This window comes from Leopardus geoffroyi, chromosome C3 (assembly GCF_018350155.1).
Source record: "Leopardus geoffroyi isolate Oge1 chromosome C3, O.geoffroyi_Oge1_pat1.0, whole genome shotgun sequence".
Lineage (NCBI taxonomy): Eukaryota > Metazoa > Chordata > Mammalia > Carnivora > Felidae > Leopardus > Leopardus geoffroyi.
Genome location: NC_059338.1, coordinates 33,289,121 through 33,304,032, shown reverse-complemented (window position 1 = coordinate 33,304,032; position 14,912 = coordinate 33,289,121). Strand labels below are relative to the sequence as shown.

Below are 14,912 nucleotides of genomic sequence, written 5' to 3'. Positions count from 1 at the left end.
TTATGGCATATCTGCATTATAGAATACTATGCATCAATTAAAATGTATATTGTACAAATATATCAAACCACATTCATAATATAGTTTGTGGGGAAAAAACAAGTTACATAGCCTCTCATGATAGCATATATTTTTTATAAATATGCGTTGCGTGTGTGTGTGTGTGTGTGTGTGTGTGTGTGTGTGTGTGTATGTGTATGAAAAGGTTTAGAAAACCATTATCTAAGTAATTAACAGCTTTTGTTTCCTCCTAAGTTACTGATATTTTCTGTTTTCTTCTAGTTGCTTCTATATACTTATTTTTTTAGTAAATAACAATGATTTACATTTATAGTTTGAAAGGCTAACATTTTTAATTAAATTACTATTTTATTTTAACTTATAGAAAGTTTATGATACCATTACCTATTTGTAGAAGTCACAATGTAAGAAGTTCATTGCAACTGTAGTGACCAATTATACTCCTTTAAATATAATTTTGACTAGCAATGTCAAAAATGAGGCAAATATATAGGCTTGAAATGAAAGGTGAATATTATTTTCTGAAAGTTATCTCAATTTAGATAATTATTTAGATAGCTGCCTTAATTCTCCATTTGACACATTGTTAACACATTGTATATACCATATCTTAATGCAAAATATATTTAAAGTAATTACAAGCATGTCTTTATTTGCTCAGCAAAATAAAAGAAAGGTGATCATTCAAGTGAGGAATTGATAGCCAAGAAAGCTATTAACAATATGCTCTAGCAAGGAAGGAACTGGATTGATTATCCTCTCCAAATGACATTCTGGGGACAATATAGGAGAGATGCTGATGATCCTTAATTTCAGTTCAGAGAAAGATGACACGAAATGTAACCAGTCACAAAAATGTGAATATATTTAATGCCACTGAAATGCACATTTACAAATGCCTAAGATGGTAAAGTTTTATTGTTCATATTTTACCACAATTTTTAAAAAGTAATAGGTGAGAACTAGTGGAGTTTTAGACCCTGTGATATTAGATTTTCTGCTTACAGAAAAGCGAAGGGATATTGGGATCAGCACTGGGTGTTGTATGGAAGCCAGTTTGACAATAAGTCATATTTAAAAAAATAAAATAAAAACCTCCTAAAAAAAGAGAGAGAGAAGAGAAAGAAAACATTTGGGGAAAAGTTTATACAAAATTCATCTTTTCCATGCCATAAAACGTGTCAAAATCACATAAAAATAGACACATAATCATAAAAGAAATTCAACGTGTTCTGTTATAAACGGAGTAAGTTCCAGGGATCTAATGTACATAATGGTGACTATAGTCAATAGTATTGTTTTGATACTGGAATGTTGCCAGGAGAGTAGATCTTCATAATGACAAGAATGACAAAAAATGGTGATTATGTGAGGTGAAGGAAATGTTAACTAACCTTATTGTGGTAAACATTTCAAAATACATATGTGTATCAACTCACCTTATTGTACACCTTAAATTTACACAATGTTATGTGTCAATTGCATCTCTTTATTTAAAAAAAAACACAATGTGTTCTCTATCTTACCTAAGCAAACAGGTGGGGGTGACCATCTTCCTTGTTCACAACGAGATATTTTTGCCCCACTCAATAAGTAGTATTCATTGCATCTATATTCCACAGAGGATCCTGTTGTGTAGCTTGCCAGTAATCCATCAACAACAGCCCCATTTATTACAGCAGGTGGAGGCTTACAATTCTCATTATTTTCTAAGGAAAGTGGTTATTTTAGAATTAATATGAACTTATAACAACATAATGATATCATAAAGTTACCCATACTCTAGTTCTTCAATATTTAGGACAATTGATTCAGGACCATTGATTTCTAAATTCTCCAGAAATGAGAAAAATGCTATTCAACTCAAATATTTTAAAAATTTACTATGTAAGAATAAACAGCAAATGTTTCACCTAAGAACACATATGCATATTTGTCACTTTTTTTGCTTATGAATGAATCATAATAGAGATATTCTTAAAATGTATGGAAAGGTAAACAATAACCCAAATATTACCGTCAGTTTTTTTTTATCGTTTATTTTTTTTATTCTCATTCCCTTCATCTCAGATCTCAGTCAATCTGTGGATGAGATTTTCTACTTTTTCTCTCCCTTTAGTTTTTTTCTTATCTGCTGATTTCTTTAGCATCCTTCATAGCTTTTCTCTTATGCAATAAATATCTTAAATAAACATGTTTGTGGAGATCTTTCTAGGAGAGCTCGAGAAATGAGAAGGATGACAGGAAGGATAGCACCTAGGAGTGACAGTATAGCTTGCTTGTGCGTATCAGCAAAAGACCAGAGACATGTCTCAGAAGGATGTAGGGCTCAGACTGGCCAGATGCATAAGTAATATCAGAAGGACTGACTCAAAGTCAGTAACAGAGTGCTCTAATATAACTTTGCAGGACATAAAGGGAGAGGAAGTAGATCATGATCATGGCCAGTCACCCAATCCAACATGCCCTTATTTACTTCTCTAATGAAGCACACTGTTACTTATGTAATTTCATATAAAGCTCAGAAATCATGGTATAAAATAGGTCAGATAACAGTGCTTAGCACTAATGGACATTCAAAAATCTTTTTTAGTTTCCCAATTCTTTATACTGGGTCAAATTCTATGGATGGCTGCACACACACGAAAACGGTAGTAGAGTAGGTGCAGTAGTAGGCAGTAGTGTCTTGCTATAAGTGAGTGGATTAAGTAAGGAGAGTGAAAAATTGTACGGAATTGGCTTAGCTGTTGATGGTAAATATAGCATACATACCAACACACTCAGGAGGACGTGTCCAGTTTCCACGTTTACAAGTTATTTCTTTTGATCCCCGGAGATGATACCCGCTTTTACATTCATACGCCACTGTATCCCCATTGTAGTAAATCGTAGAGTGTGGGTTTGCCATGCCATTCTCAATGAAAGGTGGGTCCTCACAGGCTATCTTCTCCTTTTGTTCTGCAAAGAAACAAATGAGAGGAAAGAGACCATTTAGCTACACATGCAAACCTCATTTTAGGGAAAGCTTATTCAAGGTGTTGCTAACCAATGCATTTTGGAGGTTCTGTCCATTTTCCATTTTCACAACGTATTTCTTCTGATCCCTGTATCTCAAAATTAATTTCACATTCTACATGGACTACTTCTCCGTGACGATAAGTTGTCGAATGTGTTTGGATTTTGGAGTTTAGTGGCAGAGGTGGTGGAGGACATCGGTTTCTTCTTCCTTATAAAAAAAAAATCACCATATTTAGTCATATAGTTACAAAAATAATAGGTAGATTTAATAAACACATTCATTGAGCCAAGTACCAGAGGAAGTATTGAAGACAGACCCTAGGTCACCCCCTTGATCTCCACTTTTGATGTGTTTGTTGTTCATTTCCTTGTGTGATACCCCTCCCCACTGAGCAGGAACTGTGACTTCCTTCTGACCAATAGAACGTGGCAAAGACGAGGGGATGTATGTGATTATGTATGTATAATATGCAACATAATACTGTAAGGCCATTCTTGTCGAGAGACTCTCTCCCTGCTGATTTTGATAAAAAGCACAGTCCCACATTGTGAGCTTCCAAATGGGGAGACAACAAGGCCAGGAGCAGAAGGCTGACTCCAGCAGGCAGCTGGGAAGAAATTGAGGCTCCCAGCTCAGCAATATGCAAAGCACTCAATGCTGTCAACAACCACAATGAGTTTGAAAGCAGATTCTTCCCCAGTCAAGCCTCAGATGAGACCAAAGCCCCAGCTGACACTTTAATAGCAGTTTTGTTAGACAAAGATGCAGAGGATCCAGATAAGCTATTCCCAGACTCCCGACCTACAGAAATTATGAAATAATACAAATGTGTTGTTTTAAGCTGCTAAATTTGTAATAGTGGTGTTATACACCAATAGAAAACTATAAAAGCAAGTAAATTAAAACAGCATTCATTATCTCCTTTATTCCTAAAGTAACTTTATTAAGCAGGGACAATTATTTCTCTCATATAGATAAACTAAAGCTTCTGAAGTAAGTATATTAACTATTAACTGGTGGATCTGTTCTTGTACCATGTTATATAAATTAAATAAAATCTTCTTAACTATTCTAAAATGCAGACTGTATTAATTTCCTATTGCTGTTGGGACAAATTATCACACTTAAGTGGCTTAAAATAGCACAAGTTTATTCTTTACAGTTTTGGAAGGCAAAGCCCAGAACCAGTTTCACTGGTCTAAAATCAAAACATCAGGAAAGCTTCATTCCTTCTAGAAACTTTAGGAGAGAATCAGCTTCTTTGCCTTTTTAAACTTCTGTAGGCTGAACGCATTTCTAGGCACACGACCTTTCCTCCTATTACTCCAACTTCTTGCTTCCACTGTCACATCTGTATTCCTCTTCTGTAGTCAAATTTCCCTCTGCCTCCCTCTTGGGATTACATTTAGGGCCCACATGGATAATCCCAGAAATTATTCCTACCTCAAGATCCTTAATTTTATCACATGTGCAAAGTCCCTTTTTATAAATGAGGTAACATTCACTGGCCCCAGAGATTAGGATATAATTTATTATTATTCAGCCAACTGCACTGCCTACCTTACATCTAATGACTATTTACTAGAGAAAATAACATGGCATGCTGGCATGCTGACTAATTTGGATGGGGGGAGGGGGGTACGCATAATGTAGGTTTGCCATTTATTTCTCAAATAACATGCGGCAGGTAATTTGCTAACAATCTTCCTCTCTACTGTTAGACCAAGGCTCTTGAGCAGGACTGGAAAAGTAAAAACAAAAACATTGAAGTTATCATTTGGTGCATTTAAAGAATTAGGATCCTTCTGGGCAGTCCCATCTCATACCTCTGGTCATCTTCCCCTTTCACTCTTTCTAGCTTCACCCCCTCTTCCAAGTTCCACTTTCCTGTCTTCCTCCTGCCTGTCAATAATGGCATTATTTTCTATATTACAGAGAAAATAGAGGCTATCAAGACCTTTACTTCTCCCCATCTCTCCCAATCCTGAAACTCCTACTTACCTTTCAGTTCCAATACTATCCAACACCTCCAAAAATGCTATCGCACCCCATACCTCAAAATCTTCAATGTTTGTTCAAATACTTTATACCTGACTTTATTATATTTGTCACATTGCATCAATGTGTTCATTTTCAAATGAACAATTTTCAAATCTGTTCCCTCTGCTAGGCTAGGATCTCTTTCATATCTCATTGTAGGTACATTTAAATGACTGTTGAATTGTTGCCTTCCAACAGGTGATCATACTATCTTCTTGGACATGTCCAGTGATAGAAATTTACCCCATGGATTACATTTTACAATAGCTCTTACTAGAGGATCATATTTTTCATTTTTACTCTGGTTAATATTCTGTTGATTTTTCTATTCTTTACCCCCAGTATTCTGAAGACTGTATTTTCATATCACGAAATATGTAGCCAGATAAGAAAGAAACCCTCACAAAGCTGCCAGCTTGGAATAATTGAATCTAGTAATTCTCAAAAAGAAAATTTATTCATTGTTATAAGAGATTTAAATTTATAATAAGAGAGTTTAAAAGTTATAACCACTCTACAAACTAATGCAAAATTTAAGATTTCTTCAAATTTAAATGTATTAAATATTGGTGAAAATAGCACTGATTTAAAAGACCATATTTATCTTAAAAGATAGCACTCAGGACAAGGATTAGATATCATCAGATAAATTTTTTTTCATAAAAATTAAAGCTGATTAAGACATGATATTTTATTTGTATGAGTGTGAAATTTTTAAAATTACCTTCACATACAGGAGATTCTGGATACCAACCAAAGTTATAGCACTGAATTAAATCAGATCCACTTAGATAATAATTTTCATGACAGAAAAACTGAACTACATCTCCTTCTTCATAAGTTTGCTTTATAGGATGAAAATAACCATTTTCTATTAATCTTAAAGAAGAGCACTTTAATTCTAAAAATGAAAGAACGACATAAAATACAAAAGAAAGTGTCATTTTTTCTGTTGAACAAAATTCATCTATTTATATATCATATCTGGAATAGAAATTGGTAAATTTGCCATATTTTGTAATACATATAAAAGCTTGTCAATTCCTATATTTATGAAATATCATTAGGCTTATGTTAATTTAATTATCTGAGCTAAAAGAAATTCTGCTATTTGAGAGCTTTATATTTATTTTTTAATTTTTTTTTTAATTATTTTTTTTTCCTGTGTGGAGGCTTGACTTCCAACAGACCTCAGCGAGGGAGCTACGTATGAAACCCCTGAGAGCTTTAACTGATCAAAGCCTATGATCGACATAATTAAAACCATAAGCAAAAACAAGTATGAAAAATGAAACATAATTAGGGTGACAATTTATATACATTTCCATATAAGAGAAAGTTTTTAAATGAGACCAGATCATCTTTAAAATGAGAACGTATTGGGGCGCCTGGGTGGCGCAGTCGGTTAAGCGTCCGACTTCAGCCAGGTCACGATCTGCGGTCCGTGAGTTCGAGACCCGCGTCGGGCTCTGGGCTGATGGCTCAGAGCCTGGAGCCTGTTTCCGATTCTGTGTCTCCCTCTCTCTCTGCCCCTCCCCCCCGTTCATGCTCTGTCTCTCTCTGTCCCAAAAATAAATAAACATTAAAAAAAAATTAAAAAAAAAATAAAATGAGAACGTACTGGTACATCTTGGTGTGAGAGACCATCCATATGTGCGACATTCTACCTCCTCTGCCTTCCTTCCTCCAGCTGTATAGTAGCCCGCAGTGCATTCGTATTGTACTCTGTCCTTCACCTGGAATGTTTTCTGCGTTGTGGAATAATTTCCATGATGTAATTCAGGGACCGAACATGTTTCTAAAAAAAAAAAAAAATCAACGTTATTTATTTTATGAATTTTATCATTAGAACAATAATATTAAAAACAAATCTCAAAATGTATTTTCACAAAATCTGGAGCATATTTGGTGGAATCATCTTTGGCAAAATTGAAAAACAGCCAGTTTGCCTTTGTCTCTCTATTCCCTTTTTTTTTTTTAAATACACCTTGTGTGTTAATGCACCAGTCTTATACTCTTTTTTCTAAAAAAAAAAAAAAAAAATATTTTGAGAGAGAGAGACAGATCTGCACAAGCACAGGAGGGGCAGAGAGACAGAGACAGAGAGAGAGACACAGAGAGAATCCTAAGCACATTCTGTGCCATCAGCACAGAGCCTGATGCGGGGTTCAATCTCACCAACCATGAGATCATGACCTGAGCCAAAAGCAAGAGCTGGTTGCTTAACCAACTGAGCCACCCAGGCACCCACTCTATTCTTAAAATTCTACTCTAGTGTAGTTGAAAAAAGGCCACAATTCAACTAAAGGCTTGTTCAGTAACAATTTTTTGATTATGTGCCATCTGAGGATTTGTACAGTTTAAGCAACTAACAACACGTTAGCAAAGTATGACTATTCAAGTTACTGGATTATTTTAAGTGTATCCGATATGGGTCTGCCAATAAAAATCATGGGCATTATCTTGAATTCTTCTTTAATAAAGGAAATAGTAATTTACATATGTTGCAAGGAACAGGTTTAAGGTTTTTTTATTTTATTCCATTTCATTCTTTTCTTTATTAGTATAAAGTAGGAACTGCTTCCACCTTTTGGCTGTTGTGAAAAACCGCTGCTGGGAACGAACATTGGTGTAGACTGAGTTCCTGCTTTCAATTCCTTTGGGTATATACCTAGAAGTGGAATTACTGGATCGTATGATAATTCTATGTTTAACTTTTAGAGGAATTGTCACCAATCCACGTGTCCATCAGTGGATAAATGGACAAACAAAATGCTATATATATATATATATATATATATATATATATATTATTAGAATGTTTTATATATACATATATACATATATATATAACAGAATATTATTCCATCATAAAAAGAAATTAACTCTGATACATGCTAAAACATAAATGAACCTTGAATACATTGTGCTAAGTGAAATAAGCCAGACACAAAAGAACAGTATTGCATGGCTCCTCTTATACAAAGTTTCTAAAATAAGGAAATAGATAGAGACAGAAAATAGAAGTTACCAGGTACTGGGGTATGGTGGGGGATGTAGGGGATTATTAAAGGTAGAGAGTTTCTCTTCGGTTTGATGAAAAAGTTTTGGAAACAGCGGTGATGGTGATGACAACATTGTGAATGTACGTAATGCTACTGAATTGTACACTTCAAAACAGTTGAAATTGTAGAGTTCATGTGATGCGTATTTTGCCACAACTAAAAAACAAGATGAGGGCTGCCAACGGTTTGAGGGAAGAAAAAATGGATGAATAGGTGGAAAACAGGGGGCTCTTAGGCACTGAAACTATTCTGCATGACACCTTACTGGTGGATACGTATCCTTAGACACTGGACAAAACCCATAGCATGTGTAACACGAAGAATGAACCCTAATGTAAAGTATGAATTTGGTTATACATTGGCTCATCGATTGCAACAGATATGCCTCACTCAATGCAAGATGTTAATAAGAGGGGAAACTGTATGTGGCCAAGGGCAGGAAGGGGTACATGGGAACTCTCTGTACTAGCTGATCAATATTTCTGCAAATCTAAAACTGCTCTAAAAATAAAAGTCTATTAATATCAAAACAAATAAGTAGGAGCTACTGGAGTAGGTGTGTTTTAGGAGTTGAGAACCCCTGGGTTAGGGAAACAGCTAGCACTTAAGAAAAACAATATAATACCAACTTCTTGCATTTGCAGACATGATGAAAAATAAATTCTATTAAATAAAAATGCCTATCAATATAAGAAAGTACTAGCCTCACTGTCCCTTTTCTTCGGTTTTAGGAAATGGTTCTTAAACACATACCATGTTCCTTCCTGCAGGCAGGTTGAGAAGACCATCCATCAGCAAGACATTGAACCACTTCTTCATCCTTCCCTCCAGTAGTTTTATATCCTGAATTACAACTATAACGCATGTTCTCTTGGATTTTGTACCATAATTTTACATCAGAGATGTAACCATTTGTCAGCTCGGGTTTAGTGCATTTTTCTATGGGAAAGAAAATTCTTTGTTTAACTTGGTGAACTTAAGTTTGTCTTTTACTTAGTTGTAAAAATAAGGCAAAAGTTTAATATTATTCTTGGAATTTATTTATTTATTATTATTATTTTAATGTTTATGTATTTTTTTAGAGGGAGACAGACAGAAAGAGTGTGAGCAGGGGAGGGGCAGAGAGAGAGGGAGACACAGAATCCAAAGCAGGCTCCAGGCTCTGAGCTGTCAGCACAGAGCCTGACACAAGGCTCAAACTCACGAAGAGTGAGATCATGACCTCAGCTGAAGTCAGATGCTTAACCAACTGAGCCACTCGGTTGCCCCTCAGGTGCCCCTATTATTCTTGGAATTTAAAGAATGAAGAACAAATTTCACTCCCAAATTCCTTAATTTTGGAAATAGCCTCCATGTTCTGTAACAAACTTCAAAAATCGATTCAACTTCATACTGACATTCTTTGCATTTATTAACTTCAGTTTTTATAGTGACACCTACACCTATCTCATCTACTTTTAGAAAATTTAACAGCGCTCTTCCACTAATTGTCATTAATGGCAAGTAGAAGCAATTTCATTTGAATTTACTTCCTAATATTTTTAAGTCCACTGTGTTTGACAATTTTTAACACTGTGTAACAAAAGCGCATACCGACTTTCTAAATAAAAGAGATTCATCTAAAACCTCTATTCTGCAAAACAGAGCTTAGAGAATTCTTTGTTTGAGAGAGGTCACCTGTTCTGATGGAAGCTAATTAATAGTTTGACTATAGGGTAGCCTGGCATTAAATAATGAGACAGATCCATCAGATTTATTTTTCCTAAATTTGAACTCAAAATTCAGAAAACACATTTTTTAATGGATATTATGGGAGAAGAAGTTGGTGCACAAAGGAGAGATGAGTCTTTCAAAGGATAAAACACTACAGTAACAATCTTACTCTTCTTCCTATGGCCAGTGACAAGCATTTTTTTCTGGCTTCCTATGCACATTATCTGTATAAGTTCCTCACTCCTTAAAGTAACTTATTTGTATCTCTGTTTCTGGCGGTATGATAACACCAATTTCAATAAATGTTTTTAGGGGCGCCTGGGTGGCGCAGTCGGTTAGGCGTCCGACTTCAGCCAGGTCACGATCTCGCGGTCCGTGAGTTCGAGCCCCGCGTCCCGTGAGTTCGAGCCCCGCATCAGGCTCTGGGCTGTTGGCTCAGAGCCTGGAGCCTGTTTCCGATTCTGTGTCTCCCTCTCTCTCTGCCCCTCCCCCGTTCATGCTCTGTCTCTCTCTGTCCCAAAAATGAATAAACGTTGAAAAAAAAAATTTAAAAAAAAATAAAATAAATGTTTTTATTCTCTTCACAGGGTGTTACTGAAAATAAAGACAGTAGCATTTTAATAAGAAACATTATTTATAGAATTTCAGAATATGCCTTCATTTTGTAACAGAGACCCTGGACCAGTAATTTTGTTCTTAATCTACCAAAACTTTTCACCACCAGCCAGGTTTTATTGGACGCTTACAGACTACTCTCTTCCCATATTATACATATTTTGTGGACACAGGCCACCAACTCACTGAAGCATCGTGGTTCTGGAGACCAGCCCTCTTGGGTACATGTGATTCGCTCCTCTTGTTTTCCAGTTGCCGTTGAATAACCAGCCAAGCAGGAAAATGACAATTTTTCATTTATTCTCATTGGAAAGTAATAGCTTTTAAAAGGATAGTAATATTGGGCAATCCTTCCATTTTCCACACTAGGAAAGCCACAGGGTTTCTCTGAAATGAGTAAATATCAAGATGAAAACTGAAAAACATACCTAAAACCATGAAATGTGTGACCAAATGGCAATACTTTTTTTTTTTTTTTTTTTTTTTTTTTTGAGGAGGAGGAGGAGGAGGGGAGGGACAGAGGGAGAGAATCCTAGGCAGGCTCCACGTTCAGGTGTGGGGCTCCATCCCACAACCATGAGATCATGACCTGAGCCGAAATCAAGCATCAGACGCTTGACTGACGGAGCCACCCAGGCACCCCAACATTTCTAAATTCGAAATGTTTGCAGCCACTTTAACTAGTACTTCTTTTTATTAACTAAAATTTTAAGGCACTTCTATGACAATTTTTTCAATCAGAATTAATCTGCTTGTAATCCCAATACCCAACAGTAAGAAGAAAATTGGTCAGGCCACTTCCTCAGGGAAGCTTTCCCTAACTTTGTAAAAGAACACTCACTAACAGAAATATAAAGCAAGCCACATATGTAATTTCAAAATCTCTAGTAGTCACGTTAATAAATGGAACAATTGAAGTTAATTTTAATAGGTATTATTTGACCCCTTCAAATATTAAAATTATTTTTCATTATTTTTTTCTTACTAAGTCTGAACTCTAGTGCATATTTACACTTACAGCACATCCCAGTGTGGACTCACCACATTTCAATAGCTGTATGTGGCTAGTAGTCACTATACTGGACAGCAGAGTTCTAGAATAGGTGAAGTTCTGCTTAGGATTTGCAAACGTACAGAATTTTTAAATGAATGGCTTTTTTTTTTTTTGTTTAGAAAGAAAAAGACAACCCATTAAAAATAAATAAAAGACTTGAGCAAGAGATTTACAAAACAGGATGTGTAAATGGTCACAGACCTAGTAAAAAGTACTCAACTATCTTTGGCGATATTAAAGCAAAATATGCACATACCATATTTAAAAAGCATTCATCCCTTATGAACATTGATGCAAACATTCTCAACAAAATAGCAGCAAAGAGAATTCAGCAGCGTATTAAAAGGACCAATGAGCATGTGGGCTTTATTCCTGGAATGCAAGGATCGTTCAACATACAAAAATCCATCAATGTAATACACCACATCAACAACATGAAAGAAGAAAGAAAAAAAGTATTTATCTGTGCACCCAAAGACAATTTTAGAGAATGTTCGTAGCAGCATTATTGGTGTAGTCCCAAACTGGAAACAATCCAAATGCCCATTCATGGTGGAAAAGTTAAATGTATTTTAGACTATGCATTCAATGAAATGGTATATAGCAATACAAGTGGTGAATTCTGAATGGTGACTCTCACAAACATATTATTGAGTGACAGATGCCTGTCACACATAAGTAAATATTATATGTACTTACATAATATTTTTATTGAGGTATAATTGATATACAATATATTAGTTTTTGGCATACAGTATAATGATTACACATATATATTTGTATATATTGCAAAATGATCTCACAATAAATATAGTTAACATCCATCACAACACAGGTACAAATTCTTTTCCTTGTGATGAGCACTTTTAAGATCTACTCTCTTAGCAACTTTAAAATATACAATATAATATTATTAACACACATGTGAATATATATATGCCAGAGAAATTATAACAAAGAAATAGGGTGATTATATGGACAGCATTCATTTCAGAGTTATTTGTGGTTAGAAGCAAATTAGAGGTAACTATGTGTCCATCACCAGGGAGATGGATAAGTAAAATTTATGAAACACTATGTAGCAGTAGCAACAAAATAGATTGAGCAACATGGAAATATGTTTAAATGATAGCAAGTAAAACAAACCAGTAAGGAGAGAAAATCTATGGCAAGCTTTTATGTGAATGTCAAGCACATACACAAAAGCAGACATAGTTCAGAAAGATGGTTACATATTTAAGAATATATCAAACACATTATAGTGGCTCTCAGTTTGATGCTAGGGGAAATGGAGTTTGGGATCAGGGATAAAGGGAAGAAATGTATAAATAGAGCAAAAGTGGCACCTTTCATAGGCCAATGATGATTGCATGCTATGAAATCAGTTATTGCCTGTTAGGTTTCCAGGGGGGGTGACCATGAGACTGTGGTCCCTGTCTTCAGGCAGGTTATTTTTCTGTTTGCTTGGGAGAAAGAAGGTTATGACCATGTAAAAATTAGGAAATTATCTAGAAAATGCAATGTCTTCATGATAGAGATAATAGAGAACTGTATCAGCTGATTTTTCTCTATTTAGACAGAAAAATAAAACCAAAGGAAACTATTCCTAAAAAATAATTTTATTGTAGAATTAAATGTATCGAATAAGATGAATTCTATTTATTTCACTTTTACTGTTTTAATAGCAGACTTTTTTGGGGTACACAATTTGTAGTAAACTCTTCACCTAAAAGGCAATTATAATCTGTAAGATATTTTATTTCAACAAATTCCCTAAGGAATTTTAGAAAAGCCTTATTGCTGTGGTTTCCCATTTTGTATATTCACTCTGCTGACATCTAATGACCTGTCTGGTTTCTTATCCTTACAGCTTAATTATTTCTAAATAATCCACACTTGTACACTGCCTGCCTCACATTCGCTAGTTCACACACTGGGAAGTCCGGCGATGAAGATTTCTGAGTCAGGGAGTCAACAGATATTGGCTTGTCTGGACACTCTTGATTTGCAACGGTTGTCCTACATAATTATTAATAGAGTTCCCTCTCACTCTCAAAAGTATCCTTGTCTGTGTAATCAATTACATGGTCCTCCTGATCACAACCTAAAGATTGAAGCCAATAAGTAAATTAGGGTAAAAATCAAAGGGTGAAGAGTCAAAAATTTTGATGATTTTTGGCTATTTTTTCTTTTCAAATTTCCCACACTAACATCTCACTTTATGAACAGAGAATTAAATTTGTACAAGCTTTGCAGTGTTATGAATCAATTCCATTATGAAGTTAGAATTAAGATTCACATACGACTTCTAAATGGTGGTACTGTTAGCCTGAAAACCCTTTGAGGTATTTAGATCCTAATCTCCTATGCCCTAAAACCTAGAGGTACAAAGCAGGATTTTGTTTTGTCTTGTTTTGTTTTTCTAAATACTACAAAATACTAAATACTACAAAAATACTTACTAGTTATGCCCAAAGGAAAAATAAATCTGCCTAACTATAACAAATTCTATTTATAAGAACTGTGCTTTTATAAAGTTGATACACAAAAATGAAAGACTTTATTAAAAGTTCAAGTTAAATGGATGTTAGAATTTCCCTTTATGGTTTTTAGGGAATAAAGAGTATTAAAAATTCAATTTACCTTCTGCATAGAGTTCTCCTGAGATGATTAATACGATGATAAAAGCCAAGTCTTTCGACCTCATCTTCAGTGGTGTGCCCCAGAAAGATTGTAACAATTATAAAGCACTAGGGACTCCTCATTAAGTACACAATACTTTGCCTGAAGAAAAAGTTAATTATTTACAACATCTGTCTAAGTATCTTTGTGACAAGACATATCTTTCATTTAAACCATTTTTGGAATAATGTTAAAATAACACAACTATGTTAATTGACAGAATTTTGGGTGCCAGAGTCCAATAAGGGCATGATCACCTATAAGGGCAACAAGAGCGGCAGCATAAATAATTAACTCAGACTGCATAAAAAAACAGGGTAAATTTTCAACTTCAATTCCCTATTGTAAGTCCATGGACTAAAGTTCACCTGTGGCCATTGATTTCTCCACCACCATTGATCAAAAGGAGAGATGAACTTAGAAACATGAGATAATGGATACCTGATGTAAAAATACAGTGCTGTCTAGGTTGCACTGCTGGAAGAGAAAAGTGACCTTAACTGTGTCAAGCAATGATATCATAATATTATAGTAAGATCTAATGTTTACAGTGTTTGTATTCTGTGGCAGGTGATGGAATAAGCACTGTGCGATATTATCATTCGTTGATGAAAAATGTTTGGTGTGACCACTATGTGCAGGTCATGTTCTAATCTTGGGTATACAGCAGTGAAAAAAAAAAGATTAAAATTATAGTCTTCAT

At 35.0% G+C, this 14,912-nt stretch overlaps 1 protein-coding gene across 3 annotated transcripts in view; it reads right to left on the bottom strand.

Annotated features, from left to right (window-relative positions):
- F13B (coagulation factor XIII B chain) overlaps nt 1–14,456 on the bottom strand; it is a 32,389-nt gene extending 17,933 nt beyond the window's left edge. The window contains exons 1-8 of one of the 3 annotated variants that reach the window (XM_045456678.1): nt 14,171–14,456; nt 10,660–10,860; nt 8,899–9,084; nt 6,702–6,878; nt 5,805–5,981; nt 3,068–3,247; nt 2,794–2,979; nt 1,548–1,730 (exon numbers count right to left, since the gene is read on the bottom strand). In XM_045456678.1, coding sequence (XP_045312634.1) covers nt 1,548–1,730; nt 2,794–2,979; nt 3,068–3,247; nt 5,805–5,981; nt 6,702–6,878; nt 8,899–9,084; nt 10,660–10,860; nt 14,171–14,234 — 1,354 coding nt within the window. In that variant the 5' untranslated portion in view covers nt 14,235–14,456. The remainder of the gene's footprint in view (nt 1–1,547; nt 1,731–2,793; nt 2,980–3,067; nt 3,248–5,804; nt 5,982–6,701; nt 6,879–8,898; nt 9,085–10,659; nt 10,861–14,170) is intronic. The other 2 variants (XM_045456679.1, XM_045456680.1) reach the window with 2 other exon arrangements.
- Between the last annotated feature and the right edge of the window lie 456 nt (nt 14,457–14,912).